Genomic DNA, 14,670 nt, shown 5'->3' with positions numbered 1-14,670 from the left:
AAATTAGAATGTTCAGAGGTAACAAAAATGTCTCACTTTGGACCGTAAAGTTATAGAACCCATTTATACATGTAGCTTTATCCGCTGATGCCTTACAACTATTTGTCATTTTTTTCTTTAACCTATTAATCCGTGTACCAACCCAAAGCGCCCTGCCTGTTACTCCTTATAGTACACTGCCCCAAACTGCCCTGCAAGCTGTGGTTTTGTGGACTCATGAAAGAGTATATACAGTGTAGTACAATGTAATACAAGCGCTAATGTACATGTATGGCTTTACAATAGAGGACAGACACATAAAGGGAGAACAATAGATCCTTTCAGAGTGTTGGGTCTTTTAAATGAAAACGGTCCTCGATCGTACGGTTATGTGCTTAGTCTATGGGAGAGTGGTATATTACAGGGACAAAGGGGAACACAAAGCATTGTCCTCGGGCATATAGAAATTCACAACTATGTGGATTCATTTGTTTTATCTCCTATGCATCATGGATTAGAGCAACTATTGTCCTCAAGTGTCAGAAACAATGATACTTTTTTATATTTTATTGCAAAATTAAATAGTTTTCTATCTTTTCTTTAATTTTGTTTTCAGTGCAATCCAGGGCTTGGCTCCAACATCTTCTACAACCTCCTCTACCATGAGCCAATCAAGATCATCATGCTGACCGCCTGCAGTATCGTATCGTCGGCCGTGGCCGAGGCAGCCAGAATGTGGAATCTTATGGTGGTAAGTCAACTTTGTGTGCCTGAGTCTGGCGACCAGGCTAGCATATAGGAGCTCAGTATGCAGTCCGGTCTGAGGAGCAGTTGTGGCATAGCCTGGATACCAGAGTATTTAGGAATGCTTTGGAAACTGGTGAAGTCCATGATCCATAATGTATCAATCATTGTCATCAATGCTTAGCATGGGCCCTGGATGCTTAAATAAAATACGACTTCCATCTCTTAAGAATAAAGTTCAAGTATCAATTTATATCTCACAGACGTCGACCAGTTCGCAAAAGTTATGAATTATTCATCCAGATAAATATGTTGAAAGCTTTTTAAATGAATTACTAAACAGCCTTATTAATTCCTGGCTCGCAGAATTGTCCACAGTACAAATTCCCCCGTGCAGTACCCTGGATGGATTCCCTTGAGCAAAACCTGGACACAACCCTGGACACAACCCTGGACATAACCCTGGACATCAGTGCTTTCGTGCACCATCCTATAAACCCCACCACATTCCGATAAATCATTCGACAGAATAAAAACAAAACCTGACCCAATTTCTCGATTCAGAGTGTCACCCTATTTGCACACTTGAAATAAAAAACACCATGATGGATTGGCATATGGCATGTTAATGGTCCATATTAAATATTAAGATATTAAGAATAAAAAAAAAAATTAAGTAGATCACTTCAGACGTGCTATAAGTACCGGTATTGATGTCCCGTAAAATGTTAATTCCAAATGAGGGTTAATGTGTCTGCAAATTAACTCCACATCAATGAACGTCTTCGATGTATTTCATTAGCGGTAGCCCATATTGATCTGCAGGGAACACATTATCGCAACATTGACTCACGTGCTTTCTTTATATTGTTTGCTCTCCAGCTGGTACGCGCCTTACAATTACTTTTGGTTCTGTACAAAGTACACGTAAACTGTGCAGCAGATGTTCTGTTGTAAATTACGTTAAAAGCTATTAAGTAACATTTTACGGCTTTTTTTTTTAACGTGTTTCAAAAAAGCATTGTATTCTGTGACATCACTTAAATTGATTTGTACCTCACAGTATTTTTCACATAGATTCTCACAGATGTGTGTTATTAACTTGGCCCGCCCCCACTGCGCCACGTTTGTCCTAAATGTGTTGAAGATTATTGAAGAGGACTATTTGCAAAATTGAGGTTGATGAATTCAATATGGGTTGACGTAGCATTTGGTGTGGTGCACAAAATGCACAAATTATTTTGCTGACTCGTTTTTTTTTCTTAGCTAGTCACTATGGAGATTTTGGACAAATATCGTCGCTGTTGTCATGAAGATTGATTTTCTATCTCTCTTCCACAATAAATTCCCCTTTGTGAAAATAACAGCAAAATGTCAACTTTGCTTTCTCTATGTAGGAAAAGGCTTTATGTTATCAGCAGGAAAATGCAAAAAGATCAATATTTAAGTGAATATTCTTGGACCAAGCATGCAACAATTCTTGGGATAAGCTGATTTCCTCGTCTCTCACTTTACACTCATGCCAGCCACTAAAAAAAAAATTAAAGACCTATACAAAGACTTCTAGAACATGGAATTTTCTCTTATTTATTGTTACTTCGCAGTTGCATGCCTGTTAGTCTGGTGCCGTTACAGTAATGCATTTGTATTTGTAAGAGGGAGGGGGAGGCAGTTGCTCCCTGTGATACTGCCATTTGAGGGTATATCCTCTTGTATATTTTGTCAGTATTTATAAACTTATAATGTTTAAAACCTCAACTTTCTTCAACTGATTCATCACCCATCTTTTCACCCCCCCCCCCCCCCAGATTGCCTTTGGGTCCAGCTCCCCGGCCCTCTCCAACCGGGTGCGGTTCCCCACCTTTTTCCGGACACACCCGTCGGCCACGGTACACAACCCCACCCGGGTCAAGCTTTGCCAAAAATGGAACTGGAAACGGATCTCCTTCCTGCAAGAGACCCAGGAAGTCTTCACCTCCGTAAGTTTTCAAGAAAATATCTTCTCCTTTGTTTTATTTGTAAGATTGTTCTGAGAAGAACCGGTGGTTATAAAACGTGTTACTTCATGTATGTGCTGATCGTCTTCAGAAGGAGTGCGCAAACCCTCAAAAATCTTAACTGCTGGAAATTCCCTACACTTTTGATGAGTGCATATAGCTTTGTTATCCTGCTTAGAACAACTTACTTATACTGACTGACTTATATCTCTCCTGTGAAACATTGGATTCCCCTGATCCTTTTTGTTTCCCCAGCAAAACTTACGATTGTAGCACAAAAAATGGAATGCCCTGGAATATTTATAAAAGAAGCTGCTTTACATTTCATTGGTTACATGTTTTGGCCTCGATTCGGTGAACATATTGAGGAGTTTCTTAAAGCAAAACTTTGCTGAATTTTAGAGGTTAAATTTTGAATTGTGGCAATTTAAAAAAAATCAAACCAAGATATACTTTTCAAAGCTTCTCAAAACATGTAAGAATCGGGAATTCTACTACGTGCTTATTAGGAACACCCACTTTCCTCATCGGTAACAGCCTGCGAAAGGCAGGTGCTTCCCTGTGGAAATGTTTGCCAATGCAAAACACGCATCAGGGGAGACCAACAATCTTTCTGGAAGTCCTCACCTGGCTTGAGGCAGTACAAAGCACAGTGTGATGTCATAAGGTCTCAGGGCGGTTAGGTCAATTACAATCGGTCAACTCTACTTGCCCAGCAGATAGAGTCTAGATCACAGTAAGCAAAAAAGGCAGGTTTGCCCATCACAGATTCTAAAAATAATAGGGGTTTTAATCATTTAATCACGATTGGGAGCTCTCTGCCAACACTTCTCCGGAGAGTGACCCAAATGAGTTTGACCTGTGGGCAGTTATCCGAGCGCGAGGACATCTCTTGACCGTTGGTCGGGCTCTGAATGCCAAATAACCCCAAGCTAGCGAAGTATTTTTGTTGGTAGAAATTAAAACGTCAATGAACCCAAAATTTGGGGGTTTTCCAGAGGAGGAGTTTTTGCTGCATACTCTTTACGAAAAACATGTATGCCAGGTTGATGCAGAGATATTTTGAATTTTTGGAGAAAGATTCTAAGAAAATGCATGTAGGTTATTTTGTAAGGATCCCTGATACCCCTTACTGGCAGGCCAATATTTTCTTGACAGACTTTGAATATTTAAAAAAGGAGGACACCAAGCATGACCTAAAAACATTTCAAGGGTTACCAGTTATATTGGTACCCCTTTATAAATAAATTCAGCATGAAAAAAACAAAACAAAAACATTTCATTTTCTTCCCAATCTGTTACCAATGTTGTACCCACTGAAAGACAGGATTTGTATCATGTCCTTCATCTACAGCAGACCACTTCAATCTCCCCCCCCCTCCCCCATTTTCCCCCGACCCCCATTCCTCCTCATCCCCATTTCCTATCTTTGTATGCATTATGCATGCATGCATGAACCAAAACGACCTCCTTGTTTCATGCCTCTCCGAATCTGGTCAGAAACCAATCATCCCGGTTTTCATTATTACCCCGATATGATTCCTCATTTCATTTAGCAGCTATCCAAGAAAAAAAAGAAAAGAAAACACTCGTTGACCCAGAAGGTATTAGGCACACTGAAATGAAAGCAAACGGGCTTGAGTGATGATGAGTGTGATGTGTTCCAGCGAGGCATCATGGCTGTTCCACTCCTCGCGTACATACAGCGAGCGACGTAATTAGAGTAGAGTGCACCGAATCAGGTCACAAGATCAGATCCGAGATGCACGCAGCACACTAACAGAACCCACTGTTCAGTCTTATCTTCTTCTTCTTCTTCTCCTTATTGTTTTTTTTCCTCCGTCATGGCCTAAAAAATAAAATCTGTCCCTCCAGGATGGGGGATATTCTGATATCAGATGGCCGGCTGTCTTCTACAGTTTGAGTTAAAATGGGGAAAAGTCCTAGATGATACAAACTGCAAACAAGACAAGGTTGTCTTACTTGGCCTAGAATCTTCGGACGAAGATTTAACGTGACGTACATGTCTTAGATTACTGTTTCTTGGCTTATTTAAATGTTAATCTATCTCTGAAACACCATATATTTGCGCATTGACTCTCTGAATCTTTCCATGTATGCTTTTATTTGGAATGTACAATGTATATCAATTAAAGGTACATCAGAACATTTGCAGTTACCCGGAAACGTACCTACCGATTTAATGAGAAAATCTTTGCTCAAAGAGAAGATAAGACTGGTACCAAATACCCTGTGAAATAATTCTGCCTGAAATGGTATCATTCGGAAGAGCAACTATCAAAGAAGGAGGTTTAAGACGGTGTGCCCGCAGGCACATTTTTTTTATAGTATCCAAATTGATAGTATCCACTGAGTCGAAAATTCAGCAAGGTTGTTGTTTTGCACCAATCTGAAGTTGTTGAGCAGTTGTTTTGGTTTAAATGAAAAATATGCACAAAAAGCAATGGATCCTCTGTATAGGTCTTCAAATGCTCACCAAATCAAAAATAAACCCATGAAAAAAGGGTCGAAAATATTATTTTGGGGGGGGGTGGTTGAATTGGTTTGTGGTACACATGTGTACAGAAGTCGTTTATTTTTGAATTGAAAATGACTAAAACTGCTGCAAACTTCTCTCTGCCTCTGAAGTTCTTGTCAAGGTTGCAACGTCAGGCTGTCTTAAGTTTGTTTCATTAATTTGTTTTTAATTGATTACCTGTAACTGAAAAAAAAAATCTTTGAATATGAAGTTTATAATTTGCAGACTATCCATGATTTCCATATTTCATTTTTTTTTTTTATAGTGGGGAACCTTTTAGGATTTTTTTTTTTTTAAATATCTTTTTATATGAATGTCCATAAATGTTCTTGTGTGACATCTGTTTGTGGGACTACGATTTTTGGCTATTCCGGAATCACAAAGTCTTAGTTTTTGTTCTGATATTTTTTCTCTCGTATTCATTTTCTCAAAAATTCCATAGACTTTTTGAACAGATTTTTTTTAAAGGATGTCAAATTAACTAGGCCATATTGTACAGGAGACCAAGTGAAGGAGCAGTTACCGACAACTCTCTAGTCACAAAATGAGATCAGCTCGGAACTGACCAGAACAGAGTGTTTGTAGCAACTATGAAGAGGGTCATATCGCTCACGAGAGCTGCTTTCGTCCCCTGATTAATGAGCTTCCAGGCCAATCTATGCAACCAGTTTATAACCTCGCGCAGATATTTAGGCGCAGCCCTGTTCCCTGAGTGGGAAATCAGGGGGAAAGAAAAGTGTGCTAAGTGTTACGCAGGCTAGCTTAGCCGTTTGTTGTTCCTTGTGTTTATAGGCCGTAATGAGGCAAACTGTGGAAGCCGAAGATCATTACCGTCGGAGCAGAAACCAGGCTCATCCCCCCACACTGCGCCGCTAAAGACACTGATTAAAAACAAACACGGTGGCCCCCAGATGACGCCGGCGACATCGCCGGGTAAAGCGGCAAGGGGCAAGGCTATTGGCTGCGGCTGTGGGAAATGTGCAGGTGTTGCAGACGCCATGGCGACCGGGACCCACTTTTTTTATCTTTTTTTTTTCTTTTCATCTCTATCCCTCATGTCTCCATTGTGTTTGACTTCAACCCCAACGGAACGAGGTCGCGCTGAAGTTATGATGGATTTTTTTTCGCGGGCCACTGTGATGTTTCCTATTGATGGGACGCATCAGTGCCGCATGCTCACTGGAGCGTTAAGGCCACTGCATGTTTTTTGGAATGGTGTCATGATGAAGCCACCAAACAAATTTTTAATCTGTAATGTATAGGCAGAACTAGATTTACAAGAGGAAGGCACAATGGTTTGCAGTGGTTTAAAAAAAACATGATAATTAGACAGATTGCCGATTGTAGTAAAACTTTTAATTGTACCTGTAAGATTCATAAGGTATTGGGGTTTTGGGGAGTGATATTAAGTCCAAGAAGTTCACTATTGTACAGTTGGTACTATACATGTGTATACTTTTGTACATCTACGTCAAATGACATTGTAAAGAAGATAAGTGGTGTGAGGATGACTTTGATCTTTTGAAGAGTTTTTCTTTATTAAGTTATTAACAACTGCATATACGAGTAGTGTATACATGCATATATATATGTATCACTTAAGCAGGCACAAAAGGTTTTTTATTTTTATTATTAATTTTTTTTGCAAAGTAGCAATCAAACATGAAATAGCTGCAAAGTAAACATTCACCTTTTCATTTGAATCATTCTGTAAAAGGCAAAGGTGCCCATAGCCATTACTGTCCGTAGGGGCAGTGGGATGTTAGAGGTCCACTGTGTCTTGGGTGCGGCATATGAGTGGCGGTGCCCAGTCCTCTCCTCTCGCCGTCTTACCTTCCCTGAATGAATCAGGTACCCATTTTACTGTTGGGTCGTCAGGGAGAGTTTTCCAGTTTTTGGTCCGAATGGGATTGGTACTGCCAACCTTTCACTCCGTAGCTCCACGCTCTAACCGCTCGGCTACGAGGCCCCCTCTCAACTGCCAGGCCCCTCTATTTTAACAACTTGTTTAAATGTTGATGTGTTTCCCTTGTGTTTAAATACTTAACCATTAAAGATTCTCCATTGAGCACACAGGTCATAAGCAAACAATTAATCAGTACAGATAGGAGAGTTAATTAATTGCTTAAATTTTGATTCAGGGACAACGTTGATTTGCTTAGCAGCAAATTGAATGATCAAACAGTTCGCTTGTCCTTCAAATTTCTAGCAAACTCTTTATTGGGTAAAAAACAACTATCGTTATTCTAGAATAAGGTAACCATGTAGTGAGTTTGCTGTTAAATATGATTAAGAATCAATCAAGGATTTTTTATCTTCAACTTTTCGCTATTTTGCTTAGCGGAGTGGTTCGCTGGGCGAACGCATCGCGTGCCTGACCGGGCCGGAATCGGTCGCCAGGTGTTGTGTAAGAAAGGGAATCAATGCTTTGCCCCGCCTTGCGCGAGCCCGTCGATATTGGCACGTATTGGGTTCTCGGGGTCGGTTGGGCACCAATAAAGGAACCAGGAAGAGGTCGAGGGGAAACTTGCTGCAGCTGGCTGCGATTCCGCTCTGCGTTTCGTCTGCTCTAGTTGACCTGAAGTACAGCGTATTGTTGGGTCTTCTTGCCTTCTTTTCTTCTCTGTTTTGTCTGGAGAACTGCGGGTGGGGGGGGGGGGGGAAGGAATGGCGAGGAATGGGGATATTTAACGATATTTGAGTGTCACAGAATTGTATTGGTCGTACATGTATGCTTCCCAAATTCAGAGTTGGCAAGAAACTGAGCCAATTTCATGGCTGTTTTTACCATGTCAAAGCAAATAATTTCCGTTTTCCCAAAGCTGTTAGTGATTTCAGGGGTTAGTAAAAGTTGGTTCATACTTTGATGCGAATTTGATGTCGCAAAACATTTCGCTGTGAAATTCAAAATGTGTTCAGCTTTTGAGAATTTGCAACATAAAAGCTTGCAGTGATAAATTCACATTCGCTTTCGTGATGAGTATGAGCCACCTTAAGAAAAGCGAGTTTTCAATCGGCAATCACTGTACATGTAGCTGGTAGGGAATTTGGCCTTAAAGTTAAAGTGAAAGTCAGCTGGTAGGGAATTTGGCCTTAAATTTAAGTGAAAGTCAGCTGGTTACCGGTCCTTCCATTATAACCCTGGGTTTTAAAAGGAGAAGGGAACCAGTTTAAAAGCTTTTACTACGCTTTCTAATGTGTGAATAGATAGGTGTCATGTCCTATGCAGGACAAGTTGCAGACAAGTTTAACTGCAGTAAGTCTATTGTATCAGGTAGTATTGGCAACTTTGAAGAAATCTTCCCGTAATGATAACTGTGGATGCCGAAGGGAAGTTGTTTAGAATCCTGCGATTAATTCCATTTGCAAAGCGTCTATTGCGGATAAACTTGGCTTCAATTTATTGCGGATATACATTGAGATGAGTCCTCACCACCCATTAATCAATTCAGAAGCAGAGATACCAGGAAAGTGTCTAAACTAACAGAAATGCTTGGCATTAACACTGCCGAGGGGCAAACAGGTGCACACGTCACAAGTTCATCCTCACAAAAGGAAAAAAGTCCACCTAACCTTGCGATTGTCGCGCCCTGGCCCTGATTCAATTCCACAGCCAAGTCGCAGACGCGAAGTGTCCAAGCCGAGGCTCCGCTGGACACAATACCGAGGTGTCTTGCCCAATTTAACCTTGCGTATCCCGCAGTAATCGGACGGAAGAGCCATTTTGGGGTTTTTTTTTATTGTGTGCCAGGGGCAGATGGCTTTGCGTGATGAGAGAGAGAGAGAGGCCATGGTTTCGCACCTCATCTGAGATAAAAGTGCAATGGAAGGGCACATCGTGTCTGCGATGCGAAGAAGGAAATTAAAATCACTAGCTTAGAGATGGAGAATGCCTATGTGGCTTTTCATCCAGGAGGGTTGAATCCTGTCTGAAGTGAACTGATAGGCTGCTATCTCACTGTCAGTGCAACTTTGAAAAAAGTGGAAGGGGTGGGGGTGGTTCAGCATGTTTTGACTATTGGGGCGCTGTTCTGCATTTACTTTACCCAGTTTGATGGTTTTATTTTTTAGGTTTTCAGCGAGCCATAGTAGTGGGTACAGCTCCGAGGCAGATGTACGATATTTGTAGAAAAAGTGCATAAATAGCATCATCAGCTAGCTTGTTACCCAAAATAATATTGAACACCGACTTTCTTGCACCACCCTTCGTTGAAATTCTATATGTAATATAAATTGCGGTTTTCCAATAATCAGTCTGGTCCAAATTACCTACATTTGTGTCAGGATTGTGCTTCACCAACGCCCTCCTTCAAATTACCCCGCAGCCGAACATGATATTTTACAAGGAGATCGGTCGATACCAACGAATGTGTTTCATCTCTGCTCCGGAAAAGGAAAAAAAAAATTGTTTCAGAGAGGCAGCCGAAGCGTGAAGGGGAAAGTGGGTTTTGCCGCGCCTCGGGGCATCTTTCTTCACGCATCACAGGGGAAAAAAAATATAACAGGCAGTACAACTATAACAAAACGGAGACCACATTAATATATATCAATGTTTGATTATTTCTGCCGCCAGGGATGCAAGGCTGACCTTTACAATTAATTAGTTTTGTCACCTGTTTGTTTGCCAATGTTCCTCACGGCCTCATTGTTTTCTTCCTCATTTTTTTTTCATTATTATTTATATTTTATTACGGCCGATGTGTTTCCAAGAATTATGTTTGCCAGAGTGATTGTAGCACTGGACGGTAACGTTACTTCAAAGTTGAAAAATGTTACTTTGAAGTTGAAATAAAGTGAGGGATCAAAACACAAAGTCTTGAAATAAGAAATAAGAAATAAGAGGTCACAGCACCCTTAGATAAGGCGGTGGGTACGAGCGAAGAGTACGTCCCGCAGTGCCACTCATTTTACTTGCACAAAGTCCATGATTTCTCTCTTGCTTCATCTGCAGACTATTGAAGACTTGGAAAAACGCGTCAAGGACGCGGGCATGGAGATCTTCAGCCGGCAGAGTTTCCTGACGGAGCCCGACAACGCCATCCAGAACCTGAAACGGGAAGACGCCCGCATCATCATCGGGGTCTTCTATGAGGACATGGCTCGCAGGGTCTTCTGTGAGGCAAGCAAAGATATCCCATTGAACCTATACACCTGTTTCTGAAGCAAAAAAGCATTAGAAGCATGCAACTCGGGTTGACCCAATTAGATTTTGGTTTTAAGACAGGTGAACTTTACGTATTAATTTCCATCGACTAGACTCTGAAGTCGGTCAGAACAAATGCAAGGGTTGATCTTTCATAGCTACATCTCAAACTGTTTGAAACAATCTGTTTGAAACAATCTTGGAACTAATTAGGTTCCGTGCAACTCTTGATACCAGACTAAAAAACGGATGTCAGAAACCACCCAGACAAAATTACAAAGGCATAAATTTAAGCCATGGTTGGCAACAGATTTTGCCAAATATGTCATATTTTTTTAAGTCTCTGGTAGGATTTTTCCATTATTTTGTATTTTCAACAATACAATGATGTGTCTGGAAACATTAATAACTATTCTTTATTTTTCAAGTTGCAACGTTGAATATCCATAATTTGCCAACCGCAGGTTAGCAAAGAAAAATGTATTATTTAAACTACCTTTTTCAACTACCTCTGGTAATGAAACCAAGAATTCCTCAAAAGCACCCTAGGCACTGTAGCTCGCAAGCCCGAAGAAAGTTGCAAAGAGGAGACAATGAGAAGCAATTACAGTCTTAGTGGTGGGAGGAAAACCCCGAAGAATATCCTGGGGAACCCACGGAATCAGACAGGAACTGAAAACCTAATCCACATATTGGCCCGGGTGGGATTCGAACCCGGGTCACAGTAGTGGAAGGCCAGGAAGTACCGCTACGCTAACCTGACTCCCAATACTCATCCCTGAAATTAAAAAAACAAACTCATCCCAAACCCAGGTGTACAAGCAAAAGCTGTACGGACCCAGGAATGTCTGGATGATCATAGGCTGGTACCCGGATGAATGGTACAAGACCCCTGACCCCAAAGTCAACTGCACGGCTGAACAGCTGATGGAGGCACTTCAGTACCACATCACGACCGAAGCGTTGATACTCAAGCCAGACGACACACCATCTATCTCTGGAATGGTAAGATATTTTTATGTCATTTTCTTGCCGGTACCCTTTCAGTACTGTATGGATTGTGGCCTATATTTAGGGTTTGAGCCTCATTATCAATAGCTTTGGGGTTTGAAGCCTGCTGCTGGCCATAATGTTGTGTCCTTGGGCAAGCCACTTTACCCCCTTTTTTCCATCAAGCAAATAAGCTTCTTAAAGGATTCAGTGTTACTGCAGTCCTCAAGAAATCTTGTCATGCATGTATACTTATAAGCCAAAATTGAAGAGTAACTCAGCAGCCAAGAAGTTTGTTTACCCCAAAATAGAATCCATTACAAGCATCTTCAGAATTGTTTGTCAGTAATCATTAAAAAAAATCTTTGATTTATCTAATAAACATAACCTACTCTTTTCAGTAAAGCTGGGCCGTTTTCCAAACCCCGGCTTCGGCTCCATATCCGGGTCCATTGCCAACGTGCATGAATGGAGCCAGAGACGGAGCTGAAGCCGGGGTTTAGAAAACGGCCCTGATTTCTATTTTTTTTTAAATTGAAAAATGCAAGTTACACTTTAAATTAATGGCAGACAAAATGTGTAATATCTATTCATAAGATGTAATATCTAGTTTGTTGAAACTCCAGAATAGTTCCCAACATCCTTCAAAACTTTCTTACGTGCTGTTGCTCCTAGAAATGAAATCTTATTGATCATATTTTCCCCATTGAGAGTTTTTTCCATGTAATTTACTGGTGCTGTATCAATGGAACTTTTCTGAGTGGTTTTACATAAGAATGTGCTGCACATTGACCGATATCTCCCCAACCATCTCACTTAATAAGGAACATTTCATGTTTGTACTACGAAACGTGAAACCACCTTTGTAGCAACCAACAGAGGAATCTCTCCTCCAACATACCCTGGCACAGCACTAATCTCAGAAAAACACGTCGGCACGTCTTTTGTAACTAATCACCTTCGTTGTTTGTCTAGCCCAGCACGTTTTTATTAAACTCGGTGGCTGCAACGCCGCAGTGAAATTGCTCTCGGAAGTCATTCCTCTTTTTCCGGTCCCGTACAAATTTTGATATTTTTGTGGTTGAAAACTTGCCTGCGAGGACTGCCTTTTTGTAATCGCCATCTCATCAGGGAGTGCTGGGATATATCTGATCAGTTATTGGCACATCACGACGTGTGGCTGAACTTTGGTCTTCTCATTAATTTTCGGATATTAAAAACCTGGTTGCAACAGAGCAAATAACAAAATATATACCTCTCTGGATATTGTTGAAGACAAACTTGGATCCTGGCCGTTTGTTGTGGGAAATGCTGTAGGAGACATGTATGGACGACTTGAATGAACTTTTAGATTGTGCTACTTGGCCACTTTTTGCACTGATTCACGCAGGTATGGTTAGTGCAGAGTGCATACATCAATGTTATTGTAAATGTGCACAAACCTGTTGCTTCTTCACATGAGCACCAGGTGTATGGCGCAATGCATTCAAGAGTTCCGCCTAACTCTCTGTCTGTAACCATTTGGACAGTGGTGGCGATTGTTTTGGAACATTAGGGGGGGGGGGAGGGGTGAGAACAGGGGACTGGACACTATCTGACCATAGAGAGCGCTGTTCAAAGATGTATGTATGCACATGGATGTATGTGTGTACACTCATACTTGTTCCGTAGTTGTGGGGACTACACACGAGTTGTCCCATGGTACTATGGGGACCGAGGACGTTATGGGGACAGCAGAAAATCCCCATAACTCGGTCCTAATTTGCCTAACAATAAAAAAGTTACGTGGTGACGGCCTACCCACACACACAAACGTGTGTTCAACGTCGATCGTGGACGTCCTATTGTCCCTCTTTTGTTTGTACTTTAACTGTTTAGGAAGATTCCCATAGGTTTTGTACACGACCCCAATCGCAGACGTATGCTGGGAATCGTGGACGATATTGTTCTCTTTTGTTCTCTGGTATTTTTCGTCCACGGTTTGAAAAGATGAACACGTACACCCATGCGCAATTACACACATTTTTTTTGTCATAATGTAATTTTCTTGATAAGGATGGTGAACAAGCAATATTATACAGCAAAAAACTTTGTGGGGGAAAAAAGTAAAAATGTTGGTTTGTTGGGATAAAACCTATATGTACTGGGATAATTATTGTGGGGGAGGGGGGGCATCACCATTGGCGTCCCCCACCTAAAACTTATTTGGGGGGAGGGGGACATTCCCCCCCCCCCCACCTCCCCATGTGTCCCCTTAGTAGACACTTTGTGCATTCCAAAATGTGATGCAGGTTTATGCCCCTCAAGCTCTCGAAAATTGGAAAGGCCTTTCTAGAATGCCTTCTGACCTTTCTGTTCTCACCTTGGCAACCTGGGGGTAGAGAACAGAGCTAGTAGATGTAAACCGAACGGGCCTTCCAATAAAAAATTGCAAAAGTCAAGTAGAGTTTTAAAGTGAAATCCTCTTCAGCATTTTGGTTCTTCCAATCCCTAGCTCCTGGCAAGACATTTTTATCGTCTTAAAAGATCGAAGCACTTGGTTTTTCCCTGTTCCCTTTTATCATGTTATCATTGGACGTTTCGCCACGATTCTTTTACATTTTGGTCATGCCTGCTTTGCTGGACAGATCGTAATAAATCCTTTGCGCCAGGCCACGAGATGATAAATCTTCTACCCCGAGGTTTGGTGGGGTGGAGGGGCGGGGGGTTACTTGAAGATCAGTGCACTTGACACGCATTTCAATCGGTAGAATTCCATCTTCTTTTTGGAAACAGGGAAAAAGAAAATATGCCAAGTCAGACATCAATTACATCTTCTAGCAAAAGTCGGGCACGAGTAGGCTTGGGCACTCAGAATAAATGATGGATAGAATTTTCATACTATATTTTTAACTCGAGGCCGAAAGGATAGCGATTGTCATTCTTGGCAAAGGTATATGCCGAAGAGTAAGGATGAGCTTTTACTGTATGATGGATGGAACTCGGTCTCATAGTAATATTTTTACTAGCTTAAAAGTTAATGATTATGTGTGCCGGTATAAAATTGTGTTAAATATATTTGAGAGCTGAAGTAATGTTGCTGCAGTGAACAACTTAAGAACATGTGGTTTTGGGAGGATAGAAAGAGAGTTTGATTTTAAATATTAAAATTTCAAATTAGGATGCATTAGGGAGTGAACAATATTTTTTGGGGGGGGGGATTAATTTTGTTCAACGACAACTTAGTAAATGTCCTGGCTTCAGTTAATAGCATGAACAATTATCTAGTAAATTTCGTC

At 41.2% G+C, this 14,670-nt stretch overlaps 1 protein-coding gene across 1 annotated transcript in view; it reads left to right on the top strand.

Annotated features, from left to right (window-relative positions):
- Positions 1-599: 599 nt before the first annotated feature.
- The window catches only part of LOC119734486 (gamma-aminobutyric acid type B receptor subunit 1-like), a 50,753-nt gene continuing 36,682 nt past the window's right edge, over positions 600-14,670 (top strand). Inside the window, exons 1-4 of the mRNA XM_038208016.1 lie at positions 600-730; positions 2,532-2,702; positions 10,211-10,378; positions 11,216-11,407. Of these exons, the coding sequence (XP_038063944.1) occupies positions 662-730; positions 2,532-2,702; positions 10,211-10,378; positions 11,216-11,407 (600 nt within the window). The 5' untranslated portion in view covers positions 600-661. The remainder of the gene's footprint in view (positions 731-2,531; positions 2,703-10,210; positions 10,379-11,215; positions 11,408-14,670) is intronic.

Source organism: Patiria miniata, unplaced genomic scaffold (genome assembly GCF_015706575.1).
Source record: "Patiria miniata isolate m_02_andy unplaced genomic scaffold, ASM1570657v1 HiC_scaffold_27, whole genome shotgun sequence".
Lineage (NCBI taxonomy): Eukaryota > Metazoa > Echinodermata > Asteroidea > Valvatida > Asterinidae > Patiria > Patiria miniata.
Note: the sequence above shows the minus strand (reverse complement) of the source record. Positions and strands in the feature narration are given on the sequence as shown.